Source organism: Ranitomeya imitator, chromosome 7, assembly GCF_032444005.1.
Source record: "Ranitomeya imitator isolate aRanImi1 chromosome 7, aRanImi1.pri, whole genome shotgun sequence".
In the NCBI taxonomy this organism is placed as follows: Eukaryota; Metazoa; Chordata; class Amphibia; order Anura; family Dendrobatidae; genus Ranitomeya; species Ranitomeya imitator.
In genome coordinates this window covers 142050353-142075633 of record NC_091288.1, presented here as the reverse complement: position 1 = coordinate 142075633, position 25281 = coordinate 142050353, and the positions used below count along the sequence as shown (strand labels likewise).

Genomic DNA, 25281 nt, shown 5'->3' with positions numbered 1-25281 from the left:
TCAAGCGCTCGGATTATTGTATGACGAACCTAATTCTGTGGATCATGCAGAATAAACCCTGTTGGCCTTGTGTCAAGGTCAGGAAGCGGCAGAGTTATACTGCCAGAAATTTAGAAAATGGTCTGTGCTCACTAAATGGAATGAAGAGGCTCTGGCTGCTATTTTCAGAAAAGGTCTTTCTGAAGTCCTTAAAGATGTTATGGTGGGCTTTCCTACGCCTGCCGGTTTGAGCGAATCTATGTCTCTAGCCATTCAGATTGATCGGCGTCTGCGCGAGCGCAAAGCTGTGCACCATATGGCAGTATCCTCTGAGCAGAGTTCTGAACCTATGCAATGTGATAGGATTTTAACTAGAACAGAACGGCAGGAATTCAGACGTCAGAATAGGCTGTGTTTTTACTGTGGTGATTCTGCTCATGTTATCTCTGATTGCCCTAAGCGTACTAAGAGAGTCGCTAGGTCTGTTACCATTAGTACTATACAGCCTAAATTTCTCTGGTCTGTGACCCTGATTTGCTCATTGTTGTCCTTTTCTGTCATGGCATTTGTGGATTCAGGCGCTGCCCTGAACTTAATGGACTTAGAATTCGCCAGGCGCTGTGGTTTTTCCTTACAGCCTTTGCAGAGCCCTATTCCTTTGAGGGGTATTGATGCTACACCCTTGGCCAAGGATAAACCTCAGTACTGGACGCAGATGACTATGTACATGGCTCCAGCACATCAGGAAGATTGCCGTTTTCTGGTGTTGCATAACCTGCATGATGTTGTTGTACTGGGTTTTCCATGGTTACAGGAACATAATCCGGTGCTGGATTGGAAAACTATGTCGGTGACTAGTTGGGGTTGCCAAGGGGTACATAGTGACGTTCCTTTGATGTCAATTTCCTCTTCCCCCTCTTCTGAGGTCCCTGAGTTTTTGTCGGATTTCCAGGATGTATTTGATGAGCCCAAGTCCAGTTTCCTTCCTCCGCACAGGGACTGTGATTGTGCTATTAACTTGATTCCTGGTTGCAAGTTCCCTAAGGGCCGACTTTTCAATCTGTCTGTGCCAGAGCATGCCGCCATGTGGAGTTATGTTAAGGAGTCTTTGGAGAAGGGGCATATTCGGCCCTCTTCGTCACCATCGGGAGCGGGTTTCTTTTTTGTTGCTAAGAAGGATGGCTCCTTGAGACCCTGTATTGATTATCATCTTCTTAATAAGATCACGGTCAAATTCCAATACCCCTTGCCTTTGCTTACTGATTTGTTTGCTCAGATTAAGGGGGCTAGTTGGTTTACTAAGATTGACCTCCGAGGGGCATATAATCTTGTTCGTATTAAACAGGGTGACGAATGGAAAACTGCATATTAATACGCCCGAAGGCCATTTTGAATACCTTGTGATGCCATTTGGGCTCTCTAATGCTCCATCTGTGTTCCAGTCTTTCATGCATGATATTTTCCGCAATTATCTTGATAAATTCATGGTTGTATATTTGGATGATATTTTGATTTTTTCCGATGATTGGGAGTCTCATGTGAAGCAGGTCAGGGTGATGTTCCAGATCCTTTGTGATAATGCTTTGTTTGTGAAGGGGTCTAAGTGCCTATTCGGAGTTCAGAAGGTCTCTTTTTTGGGTTTTATTTTTTCTCCTTCGTCTATAGAAATGGATCCTGTTAAGGTCCAAGCTATTCATGACTGGATCCAACCCACATCTGTGAAGGGCCTTCAAAAATTTTTGGGCTTTGCTAATTTCTATCGCCGTTTCATTGCCAACTTTTCCAGTGTGGTTAAGCCCCTTACTGATTTGACGAAGAAAGGCGCTGATGTGACGAATTGGTTCTCTGAGGCTGTTGAGGCCTTTCAGGAGCTTAAACGCCGATTTACTTCTGCCCCTGTGTTGCGTCAGCCGGATGTTTCTCTTCCTTTTCAGGTTGAGGTCGACGCTTCTGAGATTGGGGCAGGGGCCGTTTTGTCTCAGAGGGAGTCTGATGGTTCTTTGATGAAACCGTGTGCTTTTTTTCCAGAAAGTTTTCGCCTGCGGAACGCAATTATGATGTCGGCAATCGGGAGTTGTTGGCTATTAAGTGGGCGTTTGAGGAGTGGCGACATTGGCTTGAGGGAGCTAAGCACCGCGTTGTGGTCCTGACCGATCATAAGAATCTGATTTACCTCGAGTCGGCCAAGCGGCTGAATCCTAGACAGGCTCGATGGTCCCTGTTTTTCTCCCGTTTTGATTTTGTGGTCTCGTATCTTCCAGGATCTAAGAATGTTAAGGCTGATGCCCTCTCTAGCAGTTTTTCGCCTGATTCTCCTGGAGTCCTTGAGCCGGTTGGCATTCTTAAGGAGGGGGTGATTCTTTCTGCTATCTCCCCTGATTTGCGGCGGGTGCTTCAGGAATTTCAGGCTGATAGGCCTGACCGCTGTCCAGTGGGGAAGCTGTTTGTTCCTGATAGATGGACAAGTAAGCTAATTTCTGAGGTTCATTGTTCAGTGTTGGCTGGTCATCCTGGAATTTTTGGTACCAGAGATTTGGTTGCTAGGTCCTTTTGGTGGCCTTCCTTTTCGCGCGATATGCGTGCTTTTGTGCAGTCCTGTGTGACTTGCGCCCGGGCCAAGCCTTGCTGTTCCCGCGCTAGTGGGTTGCTTTTGCCTTTGCCAACCCCTGAGAGGCCCTGGACGCATATTTCCATGGATTTTATTTTGGATCTTCCTGTTTCCCAGAAGATGTCTGTTATCTGGGTTGTTTGTGACCGGTTCTCTAAAATGGTCCATCTGGTACCTTTGCCTAAGTTGCCTTCCTCCTCAGATCTGGTTCCATTGTTTTTTCAGCATGTGGTTCGTTTGCATGGCATTTCGGAGAATATTGTGTCTGACAGATGTTCTCAGTTTGTCTCCAGGTTTTGGCGGGCCTTTTGTGCTAGGATGGGCATTGATTTGTCTTTTTCTTCGGCGTTTCATCCTCAGACTAATGGCCAAACTGAGTGAACTAATCAGACCTTGGAAACCTTTTTGAGATGCTTTGTGTCTGCTGATCAGGATGATTGGGTGTCTTTCTTGCCGTTGGCCGAGATTGCCCTTAATAATCGGGCTAGTTCGGCTACTTTGGTTTCACCTTTCTTTTGTAATTTTGGTTTTCATCCTCGTTTTTCTTCTGGGCAGGTTGAGCCTTCTGATTGTCCTGGTGTTGATTCTGTGGTGGACAGGCTGCAGCAGATTTGGACTCATGTGGTGGACAATTTGACATTGTCTCAGGAAAGGGCTCAACGTTTTGCTAACCGCCGTCGGTGTGTTGGTCCCCGGCTTCGTGTGGGGGATTTGGTTTGGTTGTCTTCTCGTCATGTTCCTATGAAGGTTTCTTCCCCTATGTTTAAGCCTCGGTTTATTGGTCCTTATAAAATTTCGGAAATTATTAATCCGGTGTCTTTTCGTTTGGCTCTTCCAGCCTCTTTTGCCATTCATAATGTTTTCCATAGATCTTTGTTGCGGAGATATGTGGTGCCCGTTGTTCCCTCGGTTGACCCTCCTGCCCCGGTGTTGGTTGAGGGAGAGTTGGAATATGAGGTTGAGAAGATTTTGGATTCTCGTTTTTCGAGACGGAGGCTTCAGTATCTTGTCAAGTGGAAGGGTTATGGCCAGGAGGATAATTCTTGGGTTGTTGCCTCCGATGTCCATGCCACCGATTTGGTTCGTGCTTTTCACTTGGCTCATCCTGATCGGCCTGGGGGCTCTGGTGAAGGTTCGGTGACCCCTCCTCAAGGGGGGGGTACTGTTGTGAATTCCGCTCTTGGGCTCCCTCCGGTGGTTGTAAGTGGCACTTTTGTGAGTTCTGCTCTTGGGCTCCCTCTTGTGGTTTCAAGTGGTATGGCTGCTCCTTGGAGTCTATTTGGCCGCGGGATGCCGCGCGTGCGCAGATGGAGATCGCGGTGGCCATTTTCCCAAAGCCGAGTTTGCATCTCGGCTTCAGGAAAATGGCACCGCGATCTTCATCTGCGCACGCGCGGCATCCCGCGGCCATTTTCCTGAAGCCCCGTGCAGCAGAGCACTCCATCTGCGCACGCGCGGCCTCAGGAAGATGGCCGACACCTCCGATGACAAGGGTAATAGCGCAGATCGCGCGCTTTTTCTTCACCTGCGCGCAGTGGATCCGGCACTTGGACATGCGCACACCACTACGCCACCAACGGAAAGCTGGGGAAGAAACAGCGATGTCACCACACCCACCTGACCTGACCAGCCTGATTGACAGGCGAAAACGGCGACTTTGGTAATGTATTTCGCAGCATAAGTGGGGAATCAGGGTACACTACATACACTATTGTAACGCACAGCGCATGCCCTATTTTTTTTTTTATTTAAATAGATTTTTATTAACAATAAACAGAAAAAGAGAAAACATCATTCTTTCATCCACATTTCAATATGTTAGATACATCTTTTCTTAATTTAAGAATCCCCACCATGCCCACAACAACCCCCCCCCCCCCCCCACAGGACAGCTCATCCCAAGTCTAAACTCCCCTGAGGCCACCAGTGCCTCAAGTAGTTCTCACCTATCTGAAGCCTATAGTACCCAACTTCTATTACCCCTCATCCCAACTCAAGCCATGGAGACCACATTTTATTAAACATCTCTATTTTCCCCCGTCTCTTGTAAACACCTTTTTCCAGCTATAGACCATGTTGTACATATTGAAGAAATTCCCTCCTCGCAGGTGGTTCTGCCTTTATCCAGTTCCGTGCTATCACTTTCCGAGCCATATACAGTAACCTAGCGATTGCAATCTTCCAGGTGTTGTCCACTCCTATTTCATCCACGTATCCCAACAAGCATATTATCGGATCTCTCAGGACTCTACATTTATACGCTCCTTCCACCCGACTCAAAACTACCACCCAAAAAGCGGCCAATCTAGGACACGTCCACATCATATGATAAATTCCTGCATTCTCACACCCACACCTCGGACACTCAGAATCAGCACGCAACCCCGCTTTATGTAGCACTTCCGGAGATTTATATACTCTGTGTATAATATAGAGCTGCGACAACCTATACGGCTCACTCAATGACAATCGCGGAACCCACTCCAGCACCGATTCCCATGTTTCCTTCTCCACCGGGCCCAAGTCCCTCTCCCACTTAGCTCTGGCCTTTATGGGGAAATCTAACAGATACGTGTGCATAAGGTCCTTATATAGGGTGGAAATAACTCCCTTTGTAGTCCCGTCACCACATACATACTCCAATACTATATCCTCCTGAATCCCAATGTCAGTACTCTTTTTTTGAGCTCCAAAAGCATGTCTCATCTGTGCATACTGATATTCTCCTGCGGGCCTCAGACCAAACTCTGCTTGCAATTGGGAAAAGGACTTCAACGCTCGTTGTTGGACTATTTGGTGTACAAAGCAAATTCCTTTAGTCTGCCACTCCATCAGACCTCCCAGAGCCGCAAATTCCTTTAAATTACTGTTAGACCATATTGGTGTAAATTTGGTTAACCCTGTAACCCCCCGAATCTGCCTCAATCTGTTCCATAATTTACGTATCAGGAACAGGGTTGGATATAGCTTTCCCAATGCTCCCAAGGAGCCATCCTCTAAGCATTGCATTACCGGGCGTCGGCCTGTCACCCCTTCCATCAGGTGTTGTACTGCACTGGATGACGCCTCCCGCGCCCAGCCCTTCAAATGCTGACTCTGGGCTGCAAGAAAGTATACTTCAGGGTTGGGCAAAGCCAAACCACCATCTTCCTTGGGTCGCTGAAGCGTCTCCAGGCTAATGCGTGGGTACTGTCTCCCCCATATCAAGCTTCTAAAGAGGGCATTAATCTGTCGGAATTTCCCCCGCGGGATCCAAATTGGCGCGTTATGTAAAACGTATAAAATTTTAGGCATCAGGACCATCTTAATGAGATTGATCCTTCCAACCACCGACAAATGTAACTTATTCCAAGCATCTACCTTTGCCTTGAGCACCCCCATAACAGGAGTCAGATTTCTATGCAGGAACTCCGCGACTGGAACCGAAATCCATATCCCAAGGTATTTAAAATGAGATACCACCTTAAGCCGCTCATCACCAACATTCACACTTGCATTCTCTCCTACTCCATCTACCTTAAACAGAACCGATTTGTCCCAATTAATTGTTAGTCCCGATACGGACCCGAATCTTTCAACAATTTCAATGGCCCCTCCCAGTGAATCAACCGGATCAGCCAAAAACAGCAACACGTCATCGGCATATAGCGCTATCTTTTCCTCAACTTCCCCATATCTAAACCCAGGGACCCATCAGATTGTCGAATCTTGGCGGCAAGTGGTTCCACAGCCAACGCAAACAAGAGAGGCGAAAGCGGACATCCCTGCCTAGTGCCTCTAGCCAACTTTATAGGTTGAGACAATTCCCCGTTCACCCTGATTCTAGCCGTCGGCAGCGAATACAACAGCTGAATCCAGGCCACAAACTGCGGACCAAAACCCATACTCTTCAACACCTGCCATAGATATCCCCACTCTACACTGTCAAACGCCTTATGGGCATCCAGTGACGCAATCACCCTCCGGCCACAATTGTCAGACTTCAGCTGTAAATTCACATATAACCTCCGCAGATTGATTGCCGTCGACCTATCAGGCATAAAGCCAGACTGATCCGGATGCACCAGGCCCGTAATGACACTAGACAGACGGGAAGCTAACACCTTGGCCAGAAGCTTGACATCAATAGTTAGCAAAGAGATTGGGCGATATGACTCAGGTTTCCCCAAATCCTTATCCTCCTTTGGAATAACCACTATTATGGCCTCCCTCATAGAAGCTGGTAAGCACCCCCGGGACCTAGCTTCCTCCAGAACCGTCTTTAATCTAGGAATTAACACTTCTCCCAAACTTTTATAGATCTCGGCGGGCAACCCATCGACCCCAGGCGCCTTCCCATTGGCCATGGACATCAATGCCCGACTCAGCTCCTCCTCTGTGATAGGGGCTTCCAAGCTCTCCCTATCCACCTCATTCAGTCTCGGCAGATCCAGACCCTCCAAGAAGGTCAATGTATCTCCGACCGACTCACCGACCTGGGAGGAATATAAGTCTGCATAAAAGTCCGCAAAAGTCCTCAAAATCTCCGGTGTTTCAGATACTCTGCTTCCACTTACAGGCTCCAATGAGTGTACATATGAAGTACCCCTCTGAGCAGCCACTACCAGCGACAGCATATGACCCACAGTTTCTCCCTCTTGGTAATACAACACTCTTTGAAATTCCTGCTTCCTATCAGCTTTTTCCAACAGTACTTTTTCCAGTTGATTTTGTGCATTTTTCAGCCTTTTCCCCGCCTCAGGAGTTCCCAGTGTCGCCATCCCATCCTCTGCATCCTTCAACTCATCAACTGCCGCCCTTTCTGCCTCTCTCGTCCTTCGCTTACACCTACTAATGTCTCTAAACAGTAGTCCTCTCAGATACGCCTTCATTGCATCCCAAATCGTAAGAGCGTCTGTACTCCCATCATTCAAAAAGAAGAACTCCGCCACCTCCCGTCCTATACCTTCCATCTCAATACTATGTAACCAACTAGGATGTATCTTCCATTCCCTCCCATTTACAGACTGTGTTCCCGCCAATTTAAACTCCACCTCAATTGGACTGTGGTCCGACAAGGCCCTTGGGAGATATCTCACCTCCCCAACTAGTGTGTCTAATAGCTTATTTCCCAGAGCCATGTCAATTCTAGAGAGCGTGGCATGCGCCGGCGAATAACATGAATACCCTCTCTCCCCAATATGTCTAACCCTTTAAAGGTCAATCATACCTATCTCATGTACATAGGTGCCAAATGTTGTTGTATGTCCCCCCCGACCTATTCTGGGTGTTTTTATTTTTATCCCAGAAGTCGTCACAGATGTTATTTAGGTCTCCAATAATCATCAGTGGTGTCGGCCCCCATCGTTCCACTCGCTCCAAAACTTCTCTAATCTTCCTGCTTGAGTAGGGAGGCGGAATATACATAGCTGCAATACACACTCTCACTCCATACACTATACACTGTATTAGTACGTACTGACCATCTGCATCTACACAAACTTTCACCTCCTCATACTGTACTCCCGCTGGGACCAAAATTGATACACCTCTCGCATACGTTGAGAAGGTAGAGTGATATCCCTTCTGAATCCAGCGTCTATTTAAGACATTCACTTTCTCCCTTACCAAGTGCGTCTCCAGCAAACATATCATTGAGGCCCATTGGTCTCTTGCATACTGCAAAGTCACGGCTCGTCTGGATTTCTCCGCCAGGCCTCTCACATTCCAGCTCAAAATCTTAAAACGGCCCCCCATCAATTGGCTCATCTTCTCTAACTATATCATTATTCTTGACCATGAGCTGTCTAACGTCCCTAACCCCCCCTATCCCAACTCCCTTTCCCACCCTTCCCCTCTCACAACTAACCATTCTGCCTCTTTTCAAGAGTGGGGCATCATCGCCCATAGCGAACACTCCGATTGGCAGTACCTTCCCAACCCTCCTCCCGCCACTGTACATAGCAGAATTCCATACATTCTTTAACATGTCACAAGATTTCAACATTGATTAACCTGCAAATACAAGAAACCTAAACAAATTTATAATACGCCGCTTACCCTTCCTCCCCCTACCCCAGCAGCCGTTATAGCATTCCCTTAACTGTAGCTGATTACAACCCAGCTCCACCCTTCAGCTTTCACATCCCATAACCCCTGAGTTGTTAATTACAAGTCTCTTTTCCAACTGACAGAGAAATAATCGCATTCAGAGTCCCCCCTCAGTTTCAGTCTCCTTTTCCTTTAAGCCTTTTAGCATTAATGTCAATCCACTGAGTAGCTTCCTCCGGCTTCTAAAAAAAAAGTGAATTTTGTCAAACGCCACCACCCTCAGTCTTGCTGGAAACATCATGGAGTACTGCACTCTCAACTCCCTCAGCCGTCTCTTGATACCCGTGAACATCATCCGTTGTTTCTGAACCAGGGCAGAATAGTCTGGGTAAATCGCAATTCTTTGGCCTTCAACTGTCAGATCGTCATATCTCTAGCCTTCCTCAGGATAATGTCTCTGTCTCTGTAATTTAGGATTTTGGCGAGCATGGTACGGGGATTCGCTCCAGGGACAGGTGGTTTCGGTGGGACCCTATGCGCTCTCTCCACCGCGAACACTTTTGTCAGCACCGTATCTCCAAAAGTCTCTAACAGCCATTTTTCAATATACTCAGTTGGATTCCTTCCTTCAGCTTTTTCAGGGATGCCCACTATGCGTATATTATTTTCTTCTGGACCTATTCTCAAGATCCTCATTTTTTGCCGCCAATTCAGCTAATGCTTGAGTGAACTTCTTCTCAGCCTTTTGCAGCTGCACTATATGATCTTCTGCAGTGCTCACTCTCTCCTCTACCTCCCCCACACGTTTGTCAATCTTCTGCATGGCTGCGTTTATCTGGGCTGTGTCCCCCTTAACCTCCTGTATCTGTTGGGTCAGAGACTGTTTACATGAAGAAACCAACGCAAAAACGTCTCTCAGGGTAGGCTCCGCTTCTGGCGCCCTGTCCTCAGATCCCCCTACTGCCACCGCCATATTGTTCTCCTGTCTCCCCTGTTGTACCTCATGCTCTCCTGCTGAGTTCTCTTCCTCCTCCTCTGTATCAGCTCCGGTTTCCTCCTCTGCAGCCTCCACTCTTACAAACTGCTGAAGCTTTGCCGCCACCTCCATGCGTTTCTTACATGCGGCGTTCTCTTTATCCGCCATCTCCCTTGCATCGGCGCCATCTTGGCTTGCGCCTGCATCCCCGGCTCCCGCGTCCTTCTGTCTTCTCCTAGTCATTCTCTCCGTTCACGGAGCTACCGCTCAGCACCGCCGAGCTCTCTGGGTCACCCCGCAGCCGGTAAGCCTCCCCTGGAGCCGTTCAGCGGCTGCTATACAGGATTTTATAATGCACAGCAGCGGGAGCTCTCTGCCGCACGTCCGCTCACATGGACACTACGCGCATGCCCTATTTAACAGTATTTTTATCTCAATCTGAAAAAAACGGGGTGACAGGTTCCCTTTAATCTGCAATTTCTGAGGCTGGTGACTCGGATAAATTTATCCTCAGAAGCAGAGGTGACTCTTGGTCTTCCTTTCCTGGGGGCGGTCCTCATGTGAGCCAGTTTCTTTGTAGCGCTTGATGGTTTTTGCCACTGCACTTGGGGACACTTTCAAAGTTTTCCCAATTTTTCGGACTGACTGACCTTCATTTCTTAAAGTAATGATGGCCACTCGTTTTTCTTTACTTAGCTGCTTTTTTTCTTGCCATAATACAAGTTCTAACAGTCTATTCAATAGGACTATCAGCTGTGTATCCACCAAACTTCTGCAAAACACAACTGATGGTCCCAACCCCATTTATAAGGCAAGAAATCCCACTTATTAAACCTGACAGGGCACACCTGTGAAGTGAAAACCATTCCCAGTGACTACCTCTTGAAGCTCATCAAGAGAATGCCAAGAGTGTGCAAAGCAGTCATCAAAGCAAAAGGTGGCTACTTTGAAGAACCTAGGATATAAGACATAATTACAGTTGTTTCACTTTGTTGTTAAGTATATAATTCCACATGTGTTAATTCATAGTTTTTATGCCTTCAGTGTGAATGTACAATTTTCATAGTCCTGAAAATACAGAAAAATCTTTAAATGAGATGGTGTGTCCAAACTTTTGGTCTGTACTGTATGTCATGTAAGTGATTGGCACCCTTTTGTCCCATTCCTCTAATGTTGCATATAGTAATGCCTATTCCAGAATCCTTAATGGAATATTTTTTATTTTATCCTGGATGAGATGGTCTATTAGTTTTCTGCTGAGTAGTTTCCATGACCTAATTGAAGCTTATAGGGTTGGAAATTGTTGCAGTTGAAGAGATGAATCTAAGATATGGGCTAAAATTGGAGATTTTAATGATTTGTTATCAATACTTTTTCAAGTAATACCCATCCTGTGTTATCATTACTGTTCATCCATTTTTGACTTTGCTTGATTCAGTTGGTTAGGTAGTAGTTCATGACATTTGGTACACTTAAGCCTCCATTTCTTTCCTGTTTTTGCAGTGTGACGTTAGCAACCCTTGGTCTTTTACCGCTTCAAATAAATCCAGAAACTTGGGTTTGTACTTTCTGTAGCCAGTTTTCAGAAACCTCAAGGGGGATGGTTCTAAATACATAAAGTATTTTAAGGAGACAAAACATCTTACATGTCAGTATTTTCCCAACCAAGATACAGTATGTCTTATTTGGCAAACTTTGTGATGTCAATCTTTATGTTGTTCTGAATTAAGGCCAGATTTGTATCTATTAAGTCTTTTGTTTTCCTAGTTATTTGAATTCCCAATTATAGTATAATGTCTTTTTCCCATACATACTTGAATTCTTTCTTAATACTCTACTTTTGCTCCTCATCCAAGCAGAAGTCCAAAATTTGTGATTTGTTCTGGTTGATTTTATGAAACGTGACCTTGGAAAATTCATCTATTGTTTTGGTTATCTCTTGAAGTGATTCTAAAGGATTAGTTAAGGTGAGCATTACATAGTCTGCAAATAAACTTATTTTATAGTTTCTGACTTTTGTTGGAATACCTTTAATTAGAAGATTTATTCAATTTTTTTCTGCAAATGGTTCCATTACTATTGCAAATAATATGGGGGAGAGAGGGCAACCTTGTCTCATTCCATTGGTGATGTTAAAAATTTCCAAAGCATAGTTCTTTGTTATTTCTTTATCCAATGGATTTTTATGCAGTGCCATTATTCCATTCATGATGGGACCACTAAAGCCAAATTTTTCAAGGGTGGAAGTGAGAAATCCCTAATGAATCCTATCAAATGCCTTCTCTGCATCCTCTACTTAGCTAATGAGGTTGCTATGCCTTCTGGTCGCATCAGAGGCCTGTCGACCATATATAAATCCTACTTGGTCATGGTGTATAATTTTGGGTAATATTTTTTTACTCTATTGGCAATAGCTTTTGAGTATATGTTGATGTCTGAATTTAATAGTGGCATGGGCCGGTAATGTTTTACTAATGTTTGGTCATTTTTGTTTTTTGATATGACTATTATACTTGCTTCTGCCATTCTTTTGGAATATTTCCTTCAATTAGAAAGGTGTTGAATAGTCTAGTTATATGGGGGGTTAGTTTGTTTGTGTATGCTATATAATATTCGCTACTGAACCCATATGGACCTGGAGCCTTATTGTTTTTTAGTTTACTGATAATTTCTTCTATTTCAGGTTCTGTAAATGGTTTGTTTAGATTATGTAGTTGTTCACAATCTAATTTTGGTAACTGAAGGTTCTTAATCGTCGTTTTTTAGATTATATAATGCCTCATAGTATTCTGCAAATGCTTTTGATATATCTTTTGGGTGTTTTTGTCTTTGTCCTTTATCATTTTTAATTAGTGCAATTCTTCATTTGGCGTTTTGCTCTTTGATCCTCCTTGTCATGAGTTTTGTTGGTTTATTATTAGAAAAATGGTGATCAATTTTCATATTCCTGATATATTTATCGTATTCGTCTGATAAATGGGCTTTCATTTCTATTCTTAACCCTATGATTTTTTTGTGAAGGTGTGGTAAGTTCTTGCTGGGCTTTTAATGCATTTTTTATTTGTTTTGCAATTTCCACAATTTTTTCCCTTTTTTTTCTTCTGATAGCTCGATGAAATCTGAATTAATATCCCTCTCATAACGGCCTTATGGGCGCTCCAAATTGTATGTGGTGATAAATTATTTGATGAGTTTTCTTAAAAATAGTTTTCTAATGCCTCTTCAGTTTCTTTTTTTATACTGAGGGAGTTAAATTATATAATTATTGCATTTTCATATTCTATAATTTTTAATAGTGTTTCTCGATTCGATATCAAATTTCAATGGGGAGTGATCTGACCAAGTGATTGTATCAATTTCTATATATTTATTTTTTGCAGCGTGTATATATTGGTAAGCGAGAGGTCAATCCTTGAAAAGCTTTTATGCTTATTAGAATAAAATGTATGCTCTTTGGATGTTAAGTTTAAACACCTAAAGGTGTCATAAAGGTCTTCTTTGTGTAGCCATTTATTTAAATTTTAAATCCCATAAAAAGAATAAGAAGACAGCGGCACGCACCAATTTGCTGATGCGCAGTATTTAATCCATATATAGATTAATACAGTCTCTTGCTAAGAAGTTACAGGGGTGCGGGGAGTGCAGGAGGACGACGGCCGTTTCGTGCGGATAGCACTTCTACGTGGTGTATGTGATTTACTGTCCATGTAATTATTTTTATGTCGGCAAGACAATTCGCCCCTATTTGTCAGGTTCAGAGAACATTACAATTCATTAAGGACAGGTAAGGGCTGCATGCGATTCATAAAGCATATGCAAGAGCAACATAATGGCAACCCTGAATTGCTGCAATTTGCTGGCCTGCAAATAGTTAAATTTCCACCTCAGGGTGGTAACCACAACAGGTTACTCCTGAGAGAGGAGGGGAGGTGGATTTTAAAAGCCAATGCTCAGGGCCCTTTAGGCCTTAACGATAAATTGGATATGGCCGTATTTTTATAAATTTCGTCAAAATTCCAATGAATACATGATAAAATATATAGTGATTGTTTTTGATACAATTTATGTATAAAAAGTCAGCAATGTGTTGTTTTTTCATTATTGATGCAACCTGTATAAAAGGAAATGACATCATTTTATTACACAAGGACCCATAGAAGTGCTATCCGCACGAAACGTCCGTCGTCCTCCTGCACTCCCCGCACCCCTGTAACTTCTTAGCAAGAGACTGTATTAATCTATATATGGATTAAATACTGCGCATCAGCAAATTGGTGAGTGCCGCTGTCTTCGTATTCTTTTTATGGGATTTCATATTGCATTACTCATATACAGCTGAGCACCAAAAACCGATTGCATACTTATGTTGGCACGTGAAGGAGAAATGTGATCGCTGGATTGCAAGTTTTCGTGCTGCTGAGTAGCTGGTCCGAGTGCCATTCCAATTCTGAAGATTTCTATGATTTATTTAAATTTGATTTAGGGTTTCTCATAGTCAAAGATGAGTCTATATTCTCATCTGTAACTGCATTGAAATTTCCAAATATTAATACTTCCCCATTTTGGATTTCTTTCATTTTTCCTATTACTTTGTTTAAGAATGTAATCTGACCTTTGTTAGGTGCATAAATATTGGTTATAGTGTACAATGTATTGTCAATTGTAAACACCAAAATTATGAACCTGTCTTCATTATCAATTATTTGGTCTATGATTTGAAAATTAATAGTATTTTTTCTATCAGCATGACTCCTGCTTTTTTTATGATTACACGATAATATAATATGTGGAGAGTATTTGTTTGTGAATTTTAGGTTTTTCCCTAGGCAAATTTAGTTTCTTGTAAGCCAATTATATCTACATTAGATTCTTTAATTTCTTTCCATAAAATGTCTTTTATTTGGACTATTCAAACCCTTTACATTTAATGATGAAAAAACTTACTTTGATTTTAATCCCTCTGGGTCCTCAGGTGGCTGGAATGTACTTCTAATTTGTACAAAAAATGGTTAATATAAAGCAAACCAAAACAGTATGTTTGCTACAGCGAAATTAAGTATTATGTATTGATATTATTATTATTATTATTATTATTATTATTATTTATTGTTATAGCGCCATTTATTCCATGGCGCTTTACATGTGAGGAGGGGTATACATAATGAAAACAAGTACAATAATCTTAAACAATACAAGTCATAACTGGTACAGGAGGAATGAGGACCCTGCCCGCGAGGGCTCACAATCTACAAGGGATGGGTGAGAATACAGTAGGTGAGGGTAGGTGAGGGTAGGTGATATTACTGATAGTAATAAAAAAAAGCTATTATACAACCACAATATATTCCTTGTTGGTATATAAGAGAAAAATAGTCTGTTAACACTATCTCTATTGACTCCAGGTGGTGCCAAAAGATTTTTAAAAAATCTGAAACTAAATGGCTAACAACCTCTGGGTGCACAGTTCTGGCATTATCCCTGGAAAAAGAATGTATGTTCAGTGAAGAAAATATAAATGATAATTGTTGGCTCCTGGATCCTTATAAATTTTCACCACTGGTTGGGTTTGTGAGACCCCAAATGTATATAAATCCTAAAGATTGGGCTTTATGATTCACCCTGTTGGAGGGTGAATTCTTCTGTCAGTTGAAGGTTGGTAGTTCTTTCCAATCCTTTTTAGTGTCTCTTTTGCATTTTTCTGGTCTGTGAATAGCGATGATTTTTCCCTGAAGAAGAATGAGGAGTTTTGTGGGAAAGCCCCACCTGTAGGGGATCTCTTCGCGTCTCAGAAAGGATGTGACATCACCAAATGCTCTTCTTCTTGCCAGTGTTTCTTTAGGAAAGTCTAAGAATATCTTAATCTTTTCAAAAGGAGCTGGGAGGTTGTCATTTTCCTTTATGTTTTCTGTGATCTTTTCTTTTGTCTGAAAGAAGTGAAAACGCATTATTACATCCCTTGGTTAGTCTGGGGAGATTCTTTTTGGTCTTGGCAGTCTATGAATTCTGTCCACCTTTGTGTCCACTTCTTTAAAGTCTGGAATGGTTTTCTTTATTAAATCCTGAGTGAAAGGTTGGAGTTTGGATTGTGTGATACTCTCCGGGATACCTCTCATCTTCAGATTATGTCTTCTGTTTTGGGTCCTCCAGATCTGCCATATTTGCTTTTAGATTTTTTATTTCCTTGCTCAGCTCTTTCGGGTCCTTATAAGTTGATTCTATGGCCTGGTCCATGTTATCTATCTTTCGTACACTTCCAGTTTTGTGTTAATATTTTCTATTGAGTTTTGGATAATATTAAATTGCTTTTCTATGCTTATTTGAATTGACTTGCCAAATGCTTTAAGGGCTTCAGTTATATATTCTTCTGTTGATAAATTCTTCCCCATTGGTCTAATATTCTCCCATGGGTCGCCTTGATTTTTTTCTGACGTGCTATGGTATGGTGAATGATGTTACATTAGGTGAGTCACTAAAATCCCTTCTTATTCTCTGCTTGTTTGGACTATTTGAGGGAGATGAGTTTTCAGAATCTTCTTCATCTTTTGTCAAAAACCTCCTCTGCTGCAGCTGCCCCTATAAGTAAGGCACTGCTTGATTCCAGTGTTTTTCTTTCAACACTTTGTTTTTGAGGGGTTTGTACTTCCATTTCTGTTCCCTCTGTCTATGCAAGCTGATATCTGCTACTGTCCTCACTTATGTGGGAGGCTTGTGTACATAAGAAGTCATCAGACACAGTCTGCCCAGACTGCTTGTAGCTGCTGTCCTCTACTTGCTGACTTGTGCTCCATGAGGATCTGCTTGCTGTCATCCCTTCCTATGCTTGCTGTAAAGTCCTGTGCCTTGTCTGCGGCTGGTATGGGGGAGCAGACTGTGCCTCTGACTTTAAAGTAAGTGGCTTAGCCCTTCTCCCTGACAGCACCTTTCTTTGCTTGATCGGTGTGACTGTGGGGATCACAGGTGTCTGAGAAGTGGGCTCAGGCATCTAAGTGCATCTTCTCCCCTCTGTTGCAGCACTCTCTGTGAGTGTGGGTGCTTTGATGTCCTATCTTTCCTTTTTTTCAGGCAGCTCTTTTTAGATGTTGGTAGCACTGGAAATGGTTCTTGGACAGGACCCTGGACAGAGGTTACAGCCTTCACTTTGTCCTGTGGGTCTCTCAGGCCACGTTGTACTTTACCCTCAGGCTGAGGAAGTTTGCTGTAGGCCGCAACTTTCTTGGGGGAATCTCTTTCTACTTTGGGGTCTTTGGGGCCCATAGGCGGCATCTTTATAGTCCAGGTGGGTTGATGAACCTGGACGGCCACTTATTTCCTTCAGTATTCTGCTTTGAAATAGCTTTTTTAGATTTTTCCCTGGGAGCTCAGTCTTACTGCTGCTGCATGGACTGGGTGCAGGCCACGCCTCCCCCAATTGTGTGTGATTTTATCCTGGACACAATATAGCATACACTGCAGAGGTATGGCATGCATGGGTGTCATCCATGAAGGCAGCCTCTCCTAAAGCCTTGGTCAAAAAAGCCTGCCTACAATTTGCCAGTGCCCATACTGAAAAAGTACACCTGCGCCGGAGCCGCAGCGTGAATAGAAGAGGACGTCATCTGATGAAGATAGGAGGTGCTGGACCAGACCGCGACACCCATGGGACCAGAACAGATCGGAACCACCCCTGGGTGAGTATAATCTAACCTCTTTTTCTCATCTTTTAGGATACATCGGGGGCTTATCTACAGCGTTACAGAATGTTGTAGATAAGCCCCTGATGCCGGTGGGCTTAGCTCACCTTCCATTTTGGGGGTGACAGGTTCCCTTTAACAAGTAACTAAACGTTTTGGCCCTTTTTTAAATTTATCTTTGATTTTTTGTTGCAAGCAGATCTATGGAGGTCCAGGTCCTGAGTAGAGTTGAGCAAATTTTTCAAAATTCGGTTCTGATTACGATTGGTGGCGAATATTGTTTTTGCAATATTTGCCGAGCAGAGCTGAACATTATTGGAGTCAATGGGAGAAGAAATTACTGAATATGTTCGGAACTGATCATCAAACATAAATTCAGCACAAATATGGCAAAATCAGATTTGGCGACCTATTCCGAACATATTTGCTCAACTCTGGTCCTGAGACCACCACTGATCTCCTAAATTTCCTTTTTCCTGAGTAGTACGCAGCTCGGGGCAGGATGAGAATAGCAACCGGTCTGAGAGCTTAAATGGAGTGGAGTACAAATACAATAGAAATTCTATAAGCACATTCTTTCTATTGTATTTATACTGTGCTGTGTATGTGGGTTTGGCCAGGAGCTGTGCACTTCTTGGGGAAGGAGGTTGTTTGAGCGATCGGTCGGCATCTCAGGACCCGACCCCTGATTTGCTAGGAGTTAGAGAGCCTACAAATATACAGAAAAAAGCACAATGGTTTATTTACTTTTTAAAGAAGACAGAAAATAGTGGAAATAAATGAATATTTTCAGTGCTGCCTCGTGTAAAACAAAACCTTATTCTATACATCAGTTTAGAACTACTAATTTCTTGGTCAGAGTAAAAATAGAAAACAGTGTTACCTGTATACAAGTCTATGTAGTAAATGCATTTTGATCCTGTACCAGGATCTTCATCAGATTCTAGACCACTTGGCCTCTTGGGACCCGTAATGCCATTCTGTGCATCCTCCCCCAACCATACCTATAGGTGAGAAGCTACACAGACAAAAGCGTAGGGGCAGCAGCTGAGGAGCAGAGACTGGCAGCTTGTAATGGTGCCTTGTATAGACATCCCTGGATGCTTCACACATCAGGAGTATTGAAACCAGTTTTGCACTTCAGAAAAGTGTGAATTAGACAGGTGGTCTTCCATGTCAGTGTAGTTTATGGGAGTTGTGAAATATTAGGCCGTGAGTACAAAACCCATATCCTATTGTAGAGAGCCATGAACATTCATGAACCCTTCCTCTTTAGAGTAAATTCATTTTTTACAAGGATCTAACAGTATATTTTACTGCAAAATCCAGCTTAAAAATTGTTTAAAATATTCTGAATATGTTTCCTATTGGTTTTACTGGTAAATGTTCAAAATAATGTGAAAATCATAGTATTGTGTGCACTCTGGGAGCTTTTCCCATTCAAATCATGCAGAAACTTGCTCAGAGTATGTGACTGTGATGTGGATTTAGGAGCACCATCTATTTCTAAATCCTCATAAAAACTTTGAATATACCATGAAATTGGTGGTCCTGATTGGTGGAGTCCTCTAAGTAGAATCTGCAACAGATCAGACATTTATGGTATATAATTTCAATGTGCCATAAATGTCACAGAAGGTAATACCACTTTAATTTTTAGTGCGGCCCCCTGATTGGTTCAGTATGACAATGTGGCCCTTGGACCAAAGTAAGTTGTGCTCCCCTCTCCTAGAAAAATATATTAGGTACATGATCCAAATGCATTTGTTTACAAAGACTTGCATACAATTACCGCTCTTTTTTAAATTAAGGATCACCGTATATACTCGAGTATAAGCCGTGATTTTCAGCCCACTTTTTTGGTCTGAAAGTCCCCCTCTCGGCTTATACTCGAGTCATACGCAGGGGCGGGGGAGCGGGGCCTGTGAAATTATACTCACCTGCTCCTGGCACGGTCCCTGCTTCCCCGGCGCCGGCAGCAGCAGATTCTTCCTGTACTGAGCGGTCACATGGTACCGCTCATTACAGTAATGAATATCCGGCTCCACCTCCATGGGAGGTGGAGCCGGATATTCATTACTGTAATGAGCGGTAACGGTGACCGCTCAGTACAGGATGAAGCTGCAGCGTCGGGGAAGCAGGGACTGCACCGTTCCAGGACCAGGTGAGTATACGGGGAGGGGGTGTGCTGCGCTGCGCGATATTCACCTTTCCTAGTTCCGGGCGTCGCTCTGTCTTCAGCAGTGACGCTCAGGTCAGAGGGCGTGGTGACGTGATTAGTGCGCGCCCTCTGCTGAACGTCAGTGCGGAAGATGGAGCTGCACCGGAACAAGGAACAGGTAACTATTGAAATTGTCGGGGGCCTGAGCGACGGAGAGGTGAGTATGTGATTTTTTTTTTTTTTATCGCAGCAAATGGGGCAAGTCTCTGTATGGAGCATCTATGGGGCCATAACATTTGTGCAGCACTATATGGGGCCATAACATTTGTGCAGCACTATATGGGGCCATAACATTTGTGCAGCACTATATGGGGCCATAACATTTGTGCAGCACTATATGGGGTCATAACATTTGTGCAGCACTATATGGGGCCATAATATTTGTGCAGCACTATATGGGGCCATAACATTTGTGCAGCACTATATGGGGCCATAACATTTGTGCAGCACTATATGGGGCCATAACATTTGTGCAGCACTATATGGGGCCATAACATTTGTGCAGCACTATATGGGGCCATAACATTTGTGCAGCACTATATGGGGCCATAACGTTTGTGCAGCACTATATGGGGCCATAACGTTTGTGCAGCACTATATGGGGCCATAAGGTTTGTGCAGCACTATATGGGGCCATAACATTTGTGCAGCACTATATGGGGCCATAACATTTGTGCAGCACTATAAGGGGCCATAACGTTTGTGCAGCACTATATGGGGCCATAACGTTTGTGCAGCACTATATGGGGCAAGTGTCTGTATGGGGCCATAATTAACGTTTGTGGAGCATTACGGTATATGGGGCAAGTGTCTGTATGGAGCATTTTATAGGGCCATAATCAAGGTTTGTGCAGCACTATATGGGGCAAATATCTTTATGGAGCATCTTATGGGGCCATAATCAGCATTTGTGCAGCATTATATTGGGCAAATGTGTCTATGGAGCATCTTATGGGGCCATTATTAACCTTTATGCAGGATTATATGGGGCATATTTTAATATGGAGCATCTTATGGGGCCCATCATAAACTGTATGGAGCATTATATGGGGCTCCTGATTCAATATGGATATTCAAAAACACTTAACCTACTGATGTCTCAATTAATTTTACTTTTATTGGTATCTATTTTTACTTTTGACATTTACCGGTAGCTGCTGCATTTTCCACCCTAGGCTTATACTCGAGTCATTAAGTTTTCCCAGTTTTTTGTGGCAAAATTAGGGGGTCGGCTTATACTCGAGTATATACGGTATATGGCTATTCTGACATGAATTTTGAAAGTAATTCCACCTGGCTCATTAGATCTAAGAGAACCATTTAAAAATGTATGCAGTTTGTATTGTGAAACCGTGTGACTGATCTTCAGCAAAGCTGTCTATAACTGACATGTGTCCCTGTACATTCTGTAAGCTTGAAACAAGAAAAGCTGTCGGTCATGGGAGGGAACCACTCCAACAACTTTCTACATAATACAAAATTGTGATTTTAGTGAGAGGTCACAGACACGTTTTGTTACACATCAGTAGCTATCCATGCAATTTCAAAGCTGCATACAATTTTTATGAAAAAAACTAAACCGAGTTAAAAATTAAATGTGTTTACAGTGAATTTATCTCCCCATTTATTTAACATAGCATTTTTATATGCAGATATGAAGAAAAAGCAGCTACAGACTTGCAAAGGTACAAGATGCAGACTGCAAAAGCTACAGGAGAAGCCATGCCTAAGACCGGAAAGCGACTGAAACAGATGCTGGCCAAAAGCCCTGCTCAAAAAGTTAAACTGAAAACTCCGATGTCAAATCAGCAAATTTTAGATAAGTTGTTTTATTCTCAAATGGAGAAGAAAAATGTGGTGCCTGCTATCAAAACTGTCAAAATATCTTTTAGTTTGTATAACTTAAAGCAAAAACTTTTCAAGCTTGGAAGAAAAGAAATGCTTGATTTTGAGGAAATTACCTTAATTACTAAACTTAATCTGCCTGGTGCTTGGATTGTGGCATCAAATAAGGATATCGCTTTACTGAACCCATACAGAGTGGAAGAAGCCTTGCTGTATAAACGACTTGCAGAAAACCATAAAATGTCCGTGGAAAAGTTGGAGTTGCCGATTATATTAAATGAAAGGTAGAATGCCTAATCAGTGCTTTTATTATTGTACAGGTCTAAGACTAAGCTTTTGAAACTTCTAATATCTGTTACATTTTCTTTTTTTCAGCCCTCTCACAGATAAAAATTGTGTAGATACATATAACCTTAACCCCTTGACGACCGCTGATACGCCTTTTAACGGCAGTTAAGGGTACTTTTAAGTACCCAGTGGCACTTTTTAATGGCACTGAGAAACAAGGTCATAACGCCCCCCAGCATCGGAAAATATCCAGGGTAGCGGCTACCGGAGGTATGATTGGGGTCGGTTTTTACTGACCCCAGTTTTGTGATCACTGTTAGTCTCGGAATAACGACAATCGTAAAGAAAAAAAAAGTCAAAAGTCAGATTTTGCATCATTTCTCTCTCCGCTGATATGATCTAGCATACCAGAGGAGAGAGAAATGGAGTCCCTCGAGCCCCCCACCGGTACCTCCGGTGTCCATTGACCCTCAGGCTCTGTCTACTGGCCCTCGTCATCTTCCAGGAAGAAAATGGCTGGCGCCCGCTGAGATCTGCCAGCCAACACCCGGCAACAATAGGAGATTTTTCCTAGTTCAGTTTGATCACTGTGATTACACACTATCACTGTGAAAAAAAAAAAATAGTAAATCAAACCCACCTTTATCACCTCCTTAGGTAAAAATAGTAAACTAAAGAAAGTTTATTTCCGTTAGGGTTGGGGTTAGAGCTAAGGGTAGGGTTGGGATTAGAGCTAGGGTTGGGGGTTTGGGTTAGGTTTGGGGTTGGGTCTTGAGTTAGGGTTGTGTTTGGGTTATGGTTGTGTTGGGGTTACGGTTGTGGTGTTGGGGTTAGGATTGTGTTGGGGTTAGGATTGTGTTGGGGTTAGGATTGTGTTGGGGTTAGAATTGTGTTAGGGTTACGACGGTAGGGGTGTTGGGGTTAGGGTGGTGTTGGAGTTGGATCTAAGGTTGTGGTTAGGGTAAGGGTTGGGATTAGGGATAAGGTCAGTATTAAGGTCAGGGGTAAGGCTGTGTTAGGGTTGAAGTTAGAATTGGGGGGTTTTCATTGTTTAGGTACATCAGGGGTCCCCAGCCATGACATGGCACCCACCATTGATTCCAGCCAATTTTGGGTTCAAAAAGTCAAATGGTGCTCCCTCCCTTCTGAGCCCTGCCATGCGCCTAAACAGTCGCTTTCCCCAGCATAAGGGATATTGGTGTACTCAGGAGAAATTGCACAACAAATTTTGTGGTTCATTTTCTCTTGTTAAGCTTGTGAAAATAAAAACATTTGGGTCTAAAGTAATTTTTTTGTGAAAAAAGTAACATGTTCATTTTTTCCTTCCACATTGCTTTAGTTCTCGTGAAGCACCTGAAGGGTTAATAAACTTCTTGAATGGGGTTTTGCGCACCTTGAGGGGTGCAGTTTTTAGAGTGGTGTCACTTTTGGGTATTTTTTGTTATATTGACCCCCCCCCCCCAAACTCACTTCAAATTTGAGGTGGTCCCTAAAAAAATGGTTTTGTAAATTTTGTTGGAAAAATTAGAAATCACTGGTCAACTTTTAACTCTTATAATGTCCTAACAAAACAAAATTATGTTTCCAAAAGTGTGCTGATGTAAAGTAGACATGTGGGAAATGTTATTTATTAACTGTTTTGTGTGATATGACTCTCTGATTTAAGGGTACAAAAATTAAAAGTTTGAAAGTTGCCACATTTTTGCCAAATTTCAATTTTTTTTATAAATAAGCGCAAGTCATATCAAAGAAATTTTACTACTAACATGAAGTACAATTTGTCACAGAAAAAGTGGGATCCATTGAAGCATTCCAGGGCTATAACCTCATAAAGTGACAGTGGTCAAAATTGTAAAAATTGGCTTGGTCAATAACGACAAAATTGACTCTGTCACTAAGGGGTTAAACTTTGCTGTTTGCCTCTAACTAAACTACTTCCCGTCAACTCACTTTCTTCTCATATACAAATGGAATCTTTTTGTGACTTCAACTTACAAAAAAATGTATGGCAGAATTATGTAAAAAAATATACATCCAGTAACACCAAAAACAAGCCTTCATAGGGCTAAGTCAACAGAAAAATGTAAAAGTTACAAAATCTCTGAAATTTTTATTTTCTATATTTAAAAAAATTGCAATTCTATGTCTGGCCATTGTTTTAGTAATTAAAGAACAATTAAAAAAATAAGTTACTTTAAAAAGGGCATCCCCAAATTGGAGATGGGTACTTTTTAAACTCTTGAATCTGTCTCCCACTGTCAGTTATAATTACTTCTTTATCTGGTCCACACCTCTGCTGTGCTCCTGCTGTTGTAGTGCTTATTGCTATTTCAGATCTCGACCCATTTACTGACTATTTGAATCATGATTTTGTCCCTTATCTGTACCTCCTCATTCTGATTTGGTTACCTGCCTTTTCTACCAGTCTGCTCCATCAGCCAGCAGCTACTTTGTGGACTCAACTTAAGGCCCATGTTTGAGTCCACATTTCTCTACAGGAGTTAAATTGTGAAGCTCAGGGGTTCTATGGAACTTTGACAGTAGCTAGACTATCCATTGAAACCCTACTTAGATCTGCCAGATGCCTACGTACATGACCACTTCATGGTTTAACTTGGCAGAATTTATGGATCACTCCTAAACAATGGTTAGTCAAATAGAGGGCCGATTCCAGTTGCTTTAGGACCTTGCAGTGCGATCTCACCATTATGAAACTAGTCAACCCATGCCACTGCAGCACCGCCCACTATTTCAAAACTGAAGGAGAATTTACTTGACCATTTTTTTGGTGGCCACATTTTTTTTTAATCTTTATTGAAAGTTGTCCACTGTATTTCAGACTACTGATAATGAACCGGAGCACTCTACTGAGTTTGCACCTCCACCTAGGGCTCACAGTGTATATCAGTAAGAGTGTTGTTGCTTACTGATGCATTACATTTTGTGTCCATTTCATTTTTTCATACCTTGAAAACCTGTCAGCATTTCTAGTCTTGAGCATGCCTTGGTTGGGTACACAATGTTATTGACTAGCATCATGGCGAAATTGTATTCTGGATTCCATAGTGTCATAATGTTCTTATCTTTAAATTTGTCTTAAGTCTTACCCAGAGGTTTTCCTGAAATATTTGGAAATTTTCTTGATGTTTTCTGTGTCTGAATCAAAAGAATTAACCTCTCACAGGATTTTATTATATTATTAGTATGTTACCGATCTCCTGCCTCCCCAAGGGTATATGATATAATCTTTATATCCAAAACGTCACGCTGTAAAAGAATATATAGCAGATGGTCTGTAAAAAAAAAAAAAAGATGTACCAGACCTACCACGTCACCTATTGGGGCAGTTTTCTTCTTTGTTGGTTAAAAAAGATGGTGTTTTAAGACCATTGACTACCGGTAGCAAAATTACTATAAAGAATCAGTATCCTCTGCCACTCATTCCTGATCTCTAAAACCAGCTATTTGAAGTCCATTAGTTCACCAGATTTGATCTCAGGGGAGTATTCACCTGATCCATACCAGGGACAAGTGGAACACAGCATTTAATACACCTGACGGTCACTATAAGTAACTTGGGATATCCTTCCGGACTAAGCAATGCTCGAGCTGTTTTTCCAAGTTTTGTTAATGGCATATTCTGAGATAAAAAGGGGCTTTATGT

At 42.5% G+C, this 25281-nt stretch overlaps 1 protein-coding gene across 8 annotated transcripts in view; it reads left to right on the top strand.

Moving 5' to 3' along the window:
• PMS1 (PMS1 homolog 1, mismatch repair system component) overlaps window positions 1-25281 on the top strand; it is a 439606-nt gene that overhangs the window by 329919 nt on the left and 84406 nt on the right. For 7 of the 8 annotated variants that reach the window (XR_011314688.1, XM_069733857.1, XM_069733856.1 and 4 more), the window contains one exon: window positions 21137-21613. The exons of the other annotated variant lie outside the window; for it this stretch is intronic. Coding sequence is in view for 6 of the 7 variants with exons in the window: in XM_069733857.1 (XP_069589958.1) it covers window positions 21137-21613 (477 nt within the window). In the remaining variant the exon portion in view is untranslated. The remainder of the gene's footprint in view (window positions 1-21136; window positions 21614-25281) is intronic. 8 annotated transcript variants of the gene reach the window in all.